The sequence below is a fragment of the Aspergillus fijiensis genome (genome assembly GCF_003184825.1).
Source record: "Aspergillus fijiensis CBS 313.89 unplaced genomic scaffold BO72scaffold_15, whole genome shotgun sequence".
Classification (NCBI taxonomy): domain Eukaryota; kingdom Fungi; phylum Ascomycota; class Eurotiomycetes; order Eurotiales; family Aspergillaceae; genus Aspergillus; species Aspergillus fijiensis.
In genome coordinates, this window is record NW_024468991.1 from 41,339 (window position 1) to 56,003 (window position 14,665).

The 14,665-nt window shown below is 52.7% G+C and overlaps 4 protein-coding genes across 4 annotated transcripts; 3 read left to right on the plus strand and 1 right to left on the minus strand.

Moving 5' to 3' along the window:
- The first annotated feature begins 1,583 nt into the window (after positions 1 to 1,583).
- Positions 1,584 to 3,381, plus strand: BO72DRAFT_57794 (phosphatase PAP2 family protein). Its single transcript, XM_040950538.1, has 2 exons — positions 1,584 to 2,087; positions 2,165 to 3,381. The coding sequence occupies exons 1-2, from the start codon at positions 1,666 to 1,668 to the stop codon at positions 3,060 to 3,062; spliced, it is 1,320 nt and encodes a 439-aa protein (XP_040802803.1). The 5' UTR covers positions 1,584 to 1,665; the 3' UTR covers positions 3,063 to 3,381.
- A 1,320-nt stretch (positions 3,382 to 4,701) lies between these two features.
- Positions 4,702 to 7,108, minus strand: BO72DRAFT_57805 (acid phosphatase DET1). The gene is made up of 2 exons (XM_040950539.1): positions 6,954 to 7,108; positions 4,702 to 6,896 (listed from the first exon to the last, which is right to left on the minus strand). Exons 1-2 carry the CDS (start codon positions 6,966 to 6,968, stop codon positions 4,839 to 4,841), a joined length of 2,073 nt encoding a protein of 690 aa, XP_040802804.1. The 5' UTR covers positions 6,969 to 7,108; the 3' UTR covers positions 4,702 to 4,838.
- Positions 7,109 to 7,735: 627 nt separating this feature from the next.
- Positions 7,736 to 9,674, plus strand: BO72DRAFT_57818 (Dor1-like family protein). Its single transcript, XM_040950540.1, has one exon. The coding sequence runs from the start codon at positions 8,056 to 8,058 to the stop codon at positions 9,559 to 9,561; it is 1,506 nt and encodes a 501-aa protein (XP_040802805.1). The 5' UTR covers positions 7,736 to 8,055; the 3' UTR covers positions 9,562 to 9,674.
- Positions 9,675 to 10,228: 554 nt separating this feature from the next.
- On the plus strand, positions 10,229 to 14,081 carry BO72DRAFT_374424 (uncharacterized protein; the record flags this gene model as incomplete). The annotated part of the gene is made up of 3 exons (XM_040941136.1): positions 10,229 to 11,500; positions 11,964 to 12,063; positions 12,430 to 14,081. 3 exons carry the CDS (start codon positions 10,229 to 10,231, stop codon positions 14,079 to 14,081), a joined length of 3,024 nt encoding a protein of 1,007 aa, XP_040802806.1.
- Positions 14,082 to 14,665: the final 584 nt, after the last annotated feature.

Consider the following 14,665-nt stretch of genomic DNA (forward strand, 5'->3'; position numbering starts at 1 on the left):
CATCTTTTTGGGTCCGGATGCCGGATTGCCGGGGCCCGATCCATCTGGTGCCTGATTATTAGACACATGTGGATGGGGGAAGGGTGGGATAATCCTCGGGCCTCAACAAACATACGAGGAAATAATCAATAAATCAATAATGATCAGTAATTATGCGCCAAGCGGAACAATTGTGACCAACCAGACTGACCGCAGGCGGAATCGGTGAATTTCTTTGACCGATTTGTGAGACCGTTGTGGATTAAGCGAAATTGGAGATGGGAGATCCACTGCTTCCTGTTGGTCGGCCGTGAATCTATCTATGGGGACCACTGGGTTGGGCACATCGCGGAGGACGTGAGAATGGCTGGGTTTGTTGTTCTTGAAGCAAAGCAGAATGCTTCTTTACTTCTATCTGAGACCTACAGATCGGAGTCAACCATCGTCAGTACTCCGTAGAAGGGACCAGAGTCAGAGTTATAGTAGTGTCTAACTGTCGCATACCTGTCTGCGCACAGCTCTCCTACTGCACCGCGTCAACTTCTTCTCCGCATGCTCAATTTATATTGAGTTGGATGGTTGTGAAGATGACAAGCGACTATTCAGGAACCGGAATCAACTAGCTTTGGTCGAGGCGTGCTGTGGTGGTGCTGTGGTGGTGCTGTGGTGGTGTAGACTATTGTTAGCTTCAAGCCCGCCCCGATCCGTAGTTCGGTATTTGCGGTCTCCGTCTTCCGAGCAGAAATTTTCTGCGTTGATTTTTTTTTTTCTCTTTCCTTTTTGGAATAGGCAGCGACCCTGGTTTCTCAGGCACTTCCGAGGCTGACCACCGAAACTAAACACTAAAGGGGTATGGGCGGTAAAATTAAACGCCTTGAAAGTGCTAGGACACGGCCAGTGGTGACGACATGATACGGGGCCAAACTGGTAATACGAGTACGACATTACTGCCTTACGGCGTACCCGTCGTGGTCCGTCGCCCCGTCCAAGTCCCAGTCCCAGTCCCAGTCCCAGTCCCAGTCTCACCTTCACTCGCTCGCTCGCTCACTCAGTACTACTAGTACTACTACTCATCCCCAAAGCAAAACCACCTGCAAAATCCTCAGATTCCCCGTCTCATTGTTTCCTCCTCTTCCTTTCTCCTCTTCTCTTCCTCTTTACTACAACCCTTCTCTGCCTCTCTTCCTATCCACCTATTGTCTCTCTCCTACTCTCTCCTCTGTTTATCCTCCCATCCCTCCGGTTCCCGCGGCCATCTTTGCGCCCCTCGCGACTAATCTCCTCGTTCTCGGTCCACTGTCTCTCTATCGCCCTTACTGTTCGTCCGCCTTGCGTCAGAGAAGCCCTTGCCAACGTGACCTCCCCGAACATCCTCGTTTGGCCGCTGGAGACCGGAGCCCGCGCTCCCCACGTCGTTGCTATAACTCAATTTCAATTCTCCGCTTGTCGGAGCAAACTAGCAGCGATCGAAACGTTCTGTTCCAGGGTCCTTTCTCCCTTCGACTCCTGTCTGTCACGTTGACGCCGAGACAACACCACGCCATCCCCTCCCCTTTCCCGTCAGCTTCGCCTCGAACCTCTATCCTTTACTTGCGCCTTGGCCTCTGGCAACTTCGCACGACGAACACAGAAGAGATTCATTCGGCCATTCCATAGAGTCTCTTCGTTCCGAGACTAGCCGCCGAGATGAATAGTTCCCTTCCTTCGTGGAAGGACCGCACGCAGAACCAGTTCGGCAAGCTTCAGATCCAAGTACCATGGCGCTCTATCCAATTGCTGGTCCCGCATCGCATGCGACGGAAGATTCGTTCGAAGCTGCGCAGCAGGCTTTCTCCGACCTCATCGATTTCAACACTGCAGACCTCCTTCTCGCCCGTCGATACCCTACGGTCACTGCAAAGCCATCGGTGGACACTATATGACTTCCAGTATTTGCTCTTGCTGATCATCGGGATCTTCTCCCTCAGCATGATGGGTGCCCCCGGTCCCTTGGCCAAAACAGCCGTCTTCACGCTACTCCTGATCTCGCTGCTGCTCCCGATCACCCGCCAATTCTTTCTTCCTTTCCTGCCCATCGCGGGTTGGCTTATCTTCTTCTACGCCTGCCAGTAAGTGCACCTACAGGTCTTGGCCCTGCATCTGGCACCACCAGACGGCGAACAATGACTGACTTTTCCCGCTATAGGTTCATTCCAAGTGATTGGCGCCCTGCGATCTGGGTCCGCGTGCTTCCGGCCCTGGAGAATATCTTATATGGGGCAAACATTAGCAACATTCTGTCTGCTCACCAGAATGTTGTTCTTGATGTGCTTGCATGGATTCCCTACGGCCTGTGCCACTACGGTGCGCCGTTCGTCTGCTCGCTCATCATGTTCATCTTCGGTCCCCCGGGCACCGTTCCACTTTTCGCCCGTACCTTTGGTTACATCAGCATGACTGCAGTTGCTATTCAGCTCTTCTTCCCATGCTCTCCTCCGTGGTACGAGAACTTGTACGGTCTGGCACCGGCCGATTACTCAATGCCTGGTAACCCTGCTGGTCTCGCCCGCATCGACAAGCTCCTTGGAATCGACCTGTACACTTCGGGCTTCAGACAATCTCCCGTCGTGTTCGGCGCCTTTCCCTCTCTGCACGCGGCGGACTCAACTTTGGCCGCTTTGTTCATGAGCCATGTTTTCCCCCGCTTGAAGCCTTTGTTCGTCACCTATACTCTGTGGATGTGGTGGGCGACGATGTACTTGTCGCACCACTATGCAGTGGACTTGGTTGGTGGTGGTCTGCTGGCCACGGTCGCGTTCTACTTCGCCAAGACCCGATTTCTCCCACGCGTCCAGAGCGATAAGACCTACCGCTGGGATTACGACTACATCGAGATCGGTGACTCAGCTCGCGCATATGGATACGACCTGGCTAGTTTCGATGGCGACTTCAATCTCGACAGCGATGAATGGACGGTTGGATCCTCATCCTCCGTCTCTTCTGGCTCCCTGAGCCCTGTCGATGACCATTACACTTGGGAGGGAGAGTCTCTGGCCTCCCCGGTCACCGACATTGAAGCCGGAAGACATGTTATCAGCCCTTGATAAGCTCTCGTCTCGACTTCTCGCAAACCTCACACTGCATATAGCATTCGCTTCTTGCATCTATTTAACGATTGGCGTTCTAACATTTGACGACATGCTGGTTTTATTGCATTGAGCCAATTTCGACACATACATCTTTAATACCGACCGCCTTGCTTCAGCCCTCGCCGGGCTTTTCAGTCAGTGTTCAATCGAACTCTCGTCTGACTGAAAGTGTGGGGAGTCATCACCCGATGACTTCTCTTTCCGCCTCACTGTACCATCACCGCAATAATTTGGCTGCGTAATGAATTCCTCCAGCCTACTATCGGAGCTCCGTCGATAATCTTAATACGGAAGGCCCAAGGCGACCTCTCTTCGGACCGCGCTGGGGTCTTACCTGCGACGCTCGCTTTGGGGAGCCTTTCTGGGATTTCTCAGAACCCCCCCATTCGCTTCGACCTCACTTTTTGTCATTCGCTGTTCGTCAGCTGGTCGAGCTTTACCTTTATTTCACCTTCCGCTCGGCCAGGTACATAGACTTTTATCAATTTGTGTCGATCGCTCACACCATTGGCGCCTGGGTTTTGAGACCATTCAATGAAAGAAAAGTTGATTGGAGGCGCTCTCACTCGCTTCCCCGTTTGCACTTGATTCGCTATGCATCACAAAGGATGCAACGCTGTTTAATGACCCTTTTTTGCATTGGCATATAGACAGAGGGGCTATGACAAAACCTCTTGCTCTCAGGCCGTTGCCACTGCCCTGAGACACATGTTGTCTGTTGTATGAGGAGAGAGGACCTGTTTGGTTTTATTTTCCAGGTTGGATTGGCAAGGAGAACCCCTCGACGCAAGGAAAATTGTCGCGAGGACCTGCATATATGGTGGCGGAGATTATCACTTTCTATTTTTCGTCTGTGCCCGCTTTCGTCCGCACGTGGGAGGTGGAAAACTGCTATGCTTTTTTCATGCTGCTGTGGAGGAGGAAGAAACAACTTGCATAATTCCAGTGAAGCCAGTCCAAGTCCTGACGCAACACACATACACGCGCACATTTTCCCTTACCCCTGCTCTCACACTATTTTTAAAAACTCCCTTCAACCTCATCCTCATCCTCATGGGGTGTGTGAATATGTGTCAGTGCGTCAGCAAAGGGTTTACTGAGAATCAAAACAAGAATTTTGTTACCTCTCTGCAGTTCCAGCACGAGCTTCAGTTGCCAGGCATTATTAATTATAATTATTTTTCAAACCAGGCAGTGTTATGATTTATGAAACCCACTTCAAACCAAACTTTGTGTTTATATTGTATATCAAAACAAAACTTCCTTTCCCCTTGAATTGAATCATTCTCCGTAATGGAGTGTATGTATCTGTGTGAGTGCTCGTTTGAGTATGTACGTCTATACCACTGGTGTTGGAGCCTCTTATAGACAATACTCTTCATACCTCCTTGAAGATCTATGGTCGGGCACCAGGGGCACGGACCGGCCAAGTATCTCCCTTCACCCACCAACCTCATAAGGGAATAATACTAGATAATAATGCTGCATAATTCATGGGATGTCATTGCACATATCTCATCATCTTTTTTTTCTGGGATTTCCTTCTTTTCTCTATCATGGAGTCATGGAAATAAGGGCAGTCTTCTTTGATGCATCATAAAATAGATTGAGAAATGTGTATAATGCAGTGTATGAATAATCGGATTGATGTCGGTTATTTGATGCTTGGGGAGTGTGTTTCGTAGTAGATAACTAAGATCTCATGATGGGAAAAGGAAAAGAAAAGAAAAATCAGTAGACGCTTCCTCTGATGCTTTGGTCTTCGCGGCGTTGGGCTTCTAGGGTGTCGTCTTCGTCCTCGTCCTCGACTTTGGGGTTCATGGGAGTAGTATCAGTTTGGTCATTAGGGTCGTCTGCGTGCTCGTGCTCGGGTTCGTTAGTCTGATTACTGCCTTCGTGGACGTGCTGAGACTGGTCCGCCTGGCAGGTTGCGCATTGCTCGGAGAAATACTCGTCATGGTCTTCGTCGTCGTTGTCGTCATCGTGGTTGTCGGGTTGTTGCTGATGCGGCTGCAGTTGATGTTGGGTGAGGATGTTGGCTACGCGCTTCGCTTGGATGGCTCGACGACCGCTGGAGGTGGTGGAATGATGAGGATGGCGGTGGTAATTGTGAGAACGGGTGCGACGAGGTCGATCGCTCTGTCGGCTGCTGCTCTCGTCGTCGCCGTCGTTGCCGAGATCCTGAGATGGTTTGCGAGAGGGGTCCGGGCGATGGCTGTGGTGGTGATGATGCTGGTGGGGATAGAGGTAATTGGAAGTGGAGGCGGAGCGCGGACGGGCTTCTGGAGCCGACTGAGTTGGTTCATGCTGGTGCTCATGGCTCGGGTGGTGGTGATGGTGGTGGTGGTGGTGGTGGTGCTGATATTCGTGTTTCTCATCCCGCTCGTCCTCAGAGGGTGCAAGGCTGTTCGCTCCGCTCAGGGAGCCTCCGCCGTCACGGCCGACCAGGTGGATGTAAGCGTAGGTGGAGCGGGGTGGGTGAAGGAGGTGGTCTTCGCTGTCGCGATGGAAGTGCCGGAGGTCTGGCCGGCGCGGGACTGGATTTGAGCTGGGGCTGGGGCTGGAGCGGGTTGATGAGGGGAATGGTTGGTCGGATGATTGACTTGTGTCAGTCAAGGCAATGGCTTTGGTTCGGATGGGCAGTGCCTTATCCAAGGTCGCGCTTGAGACCTCGAGTTCTAGTTGCGTGCCATGAAACTCGTACTTCGGCGAAGGAGCAGGATGTGTTCTCTCTAAAGGGCGAACATCCCTTGATCGATCTCCAAGTGCTGGCTCGGGGGCTGCGATCATATGTGGTTCTCCATGCGTGGCCGAATCTTTCGAGGTTGTAGTTGGAGAAGCATCGTGGTCAGCTTTAGTCTTGTCGGAGTTGTCCTTGGGATCGCTTGTCTTCCTGGAGACGGGGGATGAAGTGTCCACGTGAAGCTTGGGTTGTTCTGATCCGTGTGCTCGAGCTGAACGCAAGGAATTTCCTTTTCGAATTCCGTGATTACACCCCTCGGGACAGCCACCCCACTTGCGTCTAACCGGTACCGACGTTGTCTCCGACGGCGTTGCGGGCTGTGCAGGGCTGAGGCCTTTCGCTGCACGTTCGTGTTGCCGTTCCAGCTCTTTTTCCTTGCGCAGATCGGACCAAGTCCGGAGCTGATTTTGCAGGACATATTTACCATTGTCTGGATTGAGTTTCAAAATAACGAACTCGCAATGGTTGATGTTCCGTAGATCCTCAAAGTATTCCACGCTCCAATGGTACCATTTCATGAGAAACACTCTCGTCATCAAGCCATGCGTAACCAGCACGCAGACACTAGCAAAGTCGTCCTCTCCGAACAGGCGCCAAAGCGATTCGTTGAACCCACTGACACGGTCGTAGGCGTCCGCGGCAGACTCACCGTTGGGTATACGGTAGAAAAAGTGTCCATAATCAGCTCTTTCCAGCCACATTCGTTCCATCTCGGCCGAACAAGGCTGGAAATTGCCAAAGTCCTGCTCGCGCAACCGAGGCTCCTCATAGACCTTAATTGTATGCCGCGGGAACGGGGATGGGGATGGCGAGTCCGAAGTCAAGGACTGAAGAATGCCCTCCGTGGTTTCACGTGTGCGACGATAGGGAGATGTGAAGAAGTGTATCGTGTCATCTGGTCGGAGGAGGGCGCGTAATTTGCTTCCTGCTTCTAGAGCCTGCCGATGTCCTTCCGGGGTCAGTTTAACCCGATGGTCCGGGATGGTCTGATGAATCTCGCGGTTCTTGTTCCCTTCTGATTGAGCATGTCGGATCAAGATGATCATCTGTGAAACAGGTGAGCGACCGAAGTGGGATCACCATCGAGGGGCTGTGACACTTACCCGCGGCTTGCCCATGGTTGTTGTTTTGGCATGCGGTGGTGTGGTGTACAATTGATGTGGGGATACGAGGCGAGGTACAGGACAATCGCAGCAGACTGTAACGGCGGGTAGTGAAACGAAAAAAATGCACCCACTGACTGGTCAATTTCCCGAGAAGCTCGTGGCTTGCGAATCGATGTAGGTTTGTCTTTCGAGAATCGATCGATGGGAGAATCTAGAAAATGAGTTGTTGAGGAGAACGAGGATTTGCAAATGCGGCGGGACCATTGGAGGAACCTGGGGATTGCCTGATCAAGTTAGCACAGTCCAGTGATGTCAGTGCCCTGGTTAGTCAGCAACGGCCAGCTCAGGCACAATTCATCATTGTATACTAGAACATGGCCCCAGCTAGTACTAGATATTCTACACCTGGCAGCTTCCTTGGATCTTGATCTTGGTCTTCTCGGAGCTGATGAAGTGTTAAAGCTCACGAAACTATCGATTCTTATGTCTTAGTCAATCGATCAGCAAGCAACTCATTGCTTGATGTCATTTTGATAATCATCCTCCTTATACTCCGTACATGGTTTATCTTTGGTTTTCTCGTTGGCGCTTTTTCTACGTATCAGTTGACATTGAGTTCGCGTTAGACTTCGTAGACATTAAGCATCGTAAGATATAGTCATCTTTATCCACCATTGCGTCTGAAAGAATGCCAGAGGTGACTCCATTGAGGGACTAAAAATTGCGCGACGAATCCGACTTTCTTGCTTGCTTGCCCTCTTCCACCTAGATTGCAGGAGCATGATTATGGTAAGGATTTGATCCCATTCCAGTTCTCTCCCGTTTCCGGGAAGGACGACACTATGTGGGGAACAGTGTGGCAGACAGTACCTCCATCATGGATACTACATAGTATGTATCCTCCCCGCAACAGACTAAGCCTGGGCTGGCCAGTGACCCGCCAAGGCGGCATGCCGTGCCAATCCGTTCTCCGTCGCAAACCACTGCAAAGCTGGCCAGTTTCTCCTGTCTAGGTGACTTAGCTTCACTGTTTCAACTTCACAGACTCTCCCACAACTCTCCTTCCTTTCTTCGTCTCTGGGATCGGGTGAAAGCAGTTATGACCGATTATCTTTACGAGCTCCTGGCGCCTCAGCTGGGCCCAACCACCAATGCTCCTTCCGATCTTCGCTCCCCGGAGCACAATCCCACCACAGCCCAATACCTCAATCGTCTACCAACCCTCTCCCTTCAAGCATTACAGACGACAGAGCCTCAATCCTTAACGCAGTCCTCCCACTCGACCCTTTTGTCCCTCCAAGCGCTCTCCAACCGTTCTCACAAAGCCTTCGTGACCTCCGCGGACCATTTGTCCCACCTTCGCACAACTATCCCCCAGTTGACCCGCGACGCCCAAGCACTACGAGATTCAATCCCCAAACTCGACGAGGAAGCAGTTCTATTCTCTTCGAAATATAGCCGAGCAACCGAGAATGTATCCCTCGAGCGACGGAAGAAAGTCATGCAATTGGCAAGAAATGTGGACCGACTCTCGGACATTTTGGAGCTGCCAACCTTGCTTTCTACAGCCGTGTCATCCGCCGCGGCAAGCTCAGGTGGTACAGGGAGCTCGGCCTCGACCACATACTCGACTGCACTGGATCTCTACGCGCACATCAAGAGACTACAGACTTTGTATCCGGATTCCCCTCTCATCAAAGACGTGGTCATGCAGGCCGATGAAGCGATGAAGGACATGACTTCCAATCTACTTGCTGGGCTTCGGATGCAGAATCTGCGGCTAGCCGCGGCAATGAGGACCGTTGGCTGGCTGCGGCGAGTGGCGCCCGAGTTGGAAAACTTATACAATGACGGAGGGGCTACTTCCGGTGAGGGTGCCTTGGGTGCAGTGTTCTTGATCTGTAGACTGGCAAATCTGGTGTCAATGCTGGAAGCCCTGGATCCTTTGCGAGAGTTGGCCGAGCAGGAGACGCAGCGCAGACTTCACAAGACTGACAAACAAAACAGTGCGACCGGCACTTGGTCAGATGGTCACCAGACGGAGAAATACTTGAAACGATATATTGAGATTTTCCGCGAACAAAGTTTCGCCATTGTCTCCTTATACAAGAACATTTTCTCTCCTGACCAGTCCGAGTCTGAATTGGCCGTTGCCGGTCTACGTGGAATCGATAGTCGAGTCAAGGCGGTAGCCTCGAAGTCAGCCCGTGCAGAAATCCCCTTTCAACGTCTTCCGTCCGCCTTGGCCACTTTTCCCATGCAGCTGGTCAAATTACTCGCGGATACGTTGCGCACGTATCTTCCTAATGTTCGCGACAAGAGCTCGCGCGAAAGTCTCTTGACCCAGGTCCTGTATTGTGCAGCTAGCCTTGGCCGACTTGGGGGCGATTTTGGAATGATCCTTACGGAGTTGGGAGACGAGCAGGACGAAGACGATGATGATGATGATGATGATGATGATGATGATGATGATTTAGCCTACGAATGGGAGGAGGTGACACGGAAACACCGAGCCTTGGCAGGGCGGTTGGAGCAGCTGACTGGGGGTGGTACAACCACAGGGCCGTCTTCCAAAGGGACCTTGCGAGTAGCATCGCCAGCTTAGTGAGGGACTGGGGCGATTGAACAGCAGAGTGACAAAGAGCGTACTGTAAGGAAATTGCCAGCAAAGCTGCCAACAAACAAACACACACACAAAAAAACAAAACCAACAAATCGGCCATTGTCAGTGTCAGTGTCAGTGTCATTGAAGGTGAAGAAGGGATGATGAGCGTCTTTTGTTCCTCAATAAGGGAAGTCAGGACACCCGGGGATCGCTAACCCGATAAGGCATGGCATCCGCCGTCCAACACTGTCTGGACCATCCATCCATCCATCCATCCGTCATCCTCCCTTCCTCGCTTCCTCGCTCCCTCACTCTCCCTCCTCTCTCTTGTCTCCCCCATCCCTTTCGACAACCTTCAGACCACTCTTCCTCATTGACTCTATACGCCTCTTGTCAGCTCCAAACCCCCCTGACGCTTCTCTTCGAGACTCCTTCTTTGCGACTGGTGCTGGTTTCCGGTCACTGATCTATCCTTCTCCCCCCCGCGCTGCTGCCGCCGCCGTCGCCGTCTCCGTCTGTTGTGACGTTCTCCCTTGCATACCGTGCCACTGATTATACCCTCCTGAGCAATGAAGATATTTTCCTTGACTGCGTGAAGAAACTCCATCATTTACAGAAACTTGCGACCTTCATTTCACCACCCCTCCTCCTGTGACCCCGATCCCCGATGGCTGCCCCCGCTCTCTCCACCAGCGGGTTGATCGATCCAACAAAACAAGCCGAGTATCCTATTGTGCTGGGTGACAGGCTCGCTGGCAAGGGTGCATCAGACTCCCAGCTAGTCAACATTCAATATAACTACAAAACCAAATCTGCGACCGCCCGATCTAAAATCTCTCGATCAAGGCAGTCTCGGGATCGTTACAATCTGACGATCACGGATAAAGCACCAAATGCCGAGCAGAATGTGCTGACCTACACCTATCAAGGCAGTGTAGATCCGGCACAAGCTGCGCTGGAATCTCGGGAACATAATCTTGTCCTGGTATTTGACGCCAATCGGAAAGTGTTCGTACTAGAACCAGTAACGACACAGCTCAACTTTAATCTTCGGTCAGCCCCAGCGAAGTCACACAAGCAGGTCCTTGAACAATATGAGCAACTACGAACGTTGCAGGAGGAAGACCATGGTTCGGGTGACGATCGGGCGTCTGACAATGCCAGTGGTAATGATGACGGCCCGGCGGATGACAACAACCCCTTTGATTTTCGTCATTTTCTTCCAAAGGAGAACGTCGATGACGACAAATCTGCTTCAGATACCAGTGTGGGCAAAGCTGCGACACCATTGATGTTTGCTGTTAAACCCACTCCGAGTCCCAAGCCCGTGCCAGACAAGCAGAAGCAGCGGGAACCACTGCTCCGGAAAAAGGAGCGAGCAGAGGCTGTCAGGCTCCCGAAGTCAACACCGACAAAAGCACCCCCGAAGTCCCCGGCACGAATCGAACGCAAGGGAACCGACCGGAAGGTCGTTAAAGAGGATGACGTGCGGGTGAGCACAGCGAAGCCCCCGCCGGCTGAGACTGGCTTGGGATTGGTCTCGTCCCAGGTAACCGAGCCTTCGCCGGGGTCAAATATCATCATCGACGGTGACTTGATTATCGAAATGGGCTCGCCGCGGCCCTCGAGAATCGACACGACCTACTTCTCCGATACGCACACACCGGCCAGTGACGATCACGAGGAGGAAGATGATGAAGATGTTGACCATCTCCGACTTCCTTCACCAGCCCGCCACGGGAAAGCGCCTGCAGTTCGCGAGCCTGTCTCTGCGCCGCTCGTGGATGAAGATGAGCTGGATGACGATGATGCCCTAGCCGCTGAGATGGAGGCGGCCTTTGAAGAAAGTGCGCGGGAGGAAGAAGAGGCACGTAACCACCAGTCGCAGCCACCATACTCGTCGCATCTGTACCACGCACCTAGTGAGGATGAGAGCGAGGTCAGCGAGGAAGAGTAATACTGTCCCTTTTACGACTCTTGTTTATTAACCTGTATTTCACTCTTGTAACAAGTCTACATGCATATAAGCAGGGCGCATTGTGGAGTTTACACTGTTTGATGTTTGACAGTGAGCCCCAGCGGGGGGCGGACATTCATGGCAATAGATATAATACCAGCTGTTGCACCGTATTTGTATTGAAAAGTATATTGAAGACTGATTGACACAACTGTCAGTGTTATAGCATATTGGTATATTTATGACAAGTGTAGCACTGAGAAAACCACTTGTGAGAGTAACAGATAATAGTCCGAATGCCGGTTCTACGCGGCGGCCGATCTAGATCGGAACAACTAAATGATCCGGGCCGCATCGTCATTGGGCCAAGTGCAAGTCAAGAAAAACCACCGCTCTAGAAAGGAGCTTGACCGGTTCCTCCGGCAATAATCGACGACATCACGAGTTTCTCGCGCTTTACAGCCCAGTCCATCGCACTCAGCCGCTGCGAAACTTACCCGTTTTTCTCCATAACGCTTACTGTCGCGACTCGTGGACCAACACGCGTGGTGCGACTGGCCTCCCCAATTCTCGGCATCCGATGCGATGAAGAGTCACCCGCGGGCCATGGTTGAAACGACTCGATAAACCTCCAGGCGACGAGACAAAGTGGCTCACTGCCGCCAGTGGGCTACATTAAGGGTGCGCCTTCGTTTACTGCCCGGCTCCTTCGACAGCCTCCAAGTAGGGTGACTGAAGAACACTCGATCGGAACCTTACCCAAGCCTGCCTTCGCGTGCGGATTCGGGGCTCTCGGGATCGATCTCCTCTCACGTTGTGTACAGTTCTTCCACCTTCGACTCCTTCGGGATAAATTTTGCCCGCACTAGCGTCGCTTTGTGCTTCGAGGGAATTGACCCTTACGGATAAAGCTCATATGCACACGATGGCCTCTCCACGCGGCCACCGTCCGGGTCCCAGGCCTGTTCCTGCGCCTTCGAATACCGTCCTCCTCGCGACCCAAGCTCAGTGGCTCTTCACCGATGAAGAGCTCACGCGAACGCCGTCACAGCTCGATGGGATGAAGATGGAGGCGGAAAATACCTCCCGCAGCAAGGGCGTGAATTTCATCTCCCAGGTGGGTATCATGCTCAAGCTGCCGCAACTCACGCTTGCGACGGCCGCCGTCTACCTCCATCGTTTCTTCATGCGATACAGTATGGTCGATCTGCCGCAACGACCTGGAATGCACCCCTACCCCATCGCTGCTACGGCACTGTTTCTGGCTACAAAAGTTGATGAGAATGTGCGGAGGATGAAGGAGCTTGTGGTCGCTTGCTGTCGGGTAGCCCAGAAGCAGCCGAATCTGGTGGTTGACGAGCAGTCCAAAGAGTTTTGGAAATGGCGCGACACGATCCTCGTCAACGAGGATACCCTCCTGGAGGCGCTGTGCTTCGACCTGCAGCTGGAAGAGCCGTATCGCATCCTTTACGAATTCCTGCTGTTCTTCAACGTGGCCGATAACAAACAGATGCGCAATGCGTCATGGGCCTTTGTCAATGATTCGATGTTTACCGTCCTGTGCCTACAGTTCACCGCTCGCAACATCGCCGCCGCCGCGCTGTACGCCGCCGCCAAGCATTGCGACGTCGGGTTTGAAGACGACGAACTCGGTCGGCCCTGGTGGGAGCAAATCGATGTGGACATCCACGAGGTGCGTCGTACGGTCACAAGAATGGCACAATTATATGAGCACAATGCCTTGCAAAGAAATACGTACTATCTGTCCGCCCCCACCGCGTCAGACGAGGGTACTGAGAAGACCAGGATCCCGCGCGCGGGCGGTACGACAGAGCCCGCGCCAGGAACAGACCCCGTCAATGGGCGCAAGCGGTCCAGGGAGCCCGAAGAGCAGACTCACGACCGCACCCTGCACGAATCGACTACGTCGCGCGACCACGAGCCAGCTAGACAGAATGGTACACGGTCGCCGAAGCGACAGCGGAGGGAAGCGGAAGGCGTGGTGGCCGAGAGAGGCCCTGCGCATGAATCCTCGACTGTCCCCCACTCTAATGGAGGGCCACCGTCATCCCAAGACCGACACCACGGCAACGGTCACGTTCCTGCGGGACAACTCCCGCCGCCTCCCCATCACTCACAATCACGCCATCCGCATCCTCTGCCCCCTGCCCCTCGACCGTTCCCTCGCCGTGATAGCGCCAGCCGGGGAAGTAAGCCGGGGCAACCGGTGGATCCGATCCAGCAACGGATCGACGAGATTGTACAACAGAATATGTCCTCCCACGGGTCTCCGAGCTCTGCTAGATCTGAGCGACGGCCAATAGACCGTCATCGAAGCGACTGGGACGTAGAATCAGACGAGCGCAGGCGACGCCCGTCTGCTGGTGGCAGGAAGCCATCCTACGAAGAGCATTCGAACCACTCCCGTGCACCACCTCCACCTGCTCCTCCACCCCCTCCTCCGCCACCTCCTCCGGAAGAAGCCCGGCCACCGTCACCGGAACCAAGGATACCCGTTGAAAATGATGATGAGGGCGGAGGGAGTGAGGAGGGCGAGCTTTGATGAGCGGAGCTTTGCTTTTTTATACTTGTTGCTTTTTTTATGAGAACTCATAGATATCTACTATGCGCTGGAAGTTGCTGCACTGTATATAGTGCAACCCTTCGAGCAGAATCGTGGTCTTTGTTTTTTTGTTGGTTCTTCGATGGGCTAGCATTGCTCATTCATTGCTACTTCGCTTGGCTTGGCGCTGTGTTGGTTGTATGGAGAGAGGCGAAGGGATTGGGGATGAGAGGGACATTTTGTACTATACCTTTTGTTTAGACTTGAATCATCATTTTCGAGTGTTGTATGGGTGGTTCAATTGAGATGGCGGCGCCATATTGATGATTAGACTATCTCTATACTGTAGCATGGAACCTATGCCAGAGCACTGCTCTTGAATTCCCTTATTTCGTGCCTATACTCTTAGATCCGGTTACTGATCAAAAGCTCGTTCCGTCGCACTACAGTGCACGTTTTGTTCACGTTGTGTCCATTCTCAGACTTCAAAATGGAGGTGCGTTTTATACCATCGGCAAGCAATAGCTATCTACTGAGTGACTTGTGTTTCATCCCAGATCTTAATCTCTTGCACCTCGACCTCC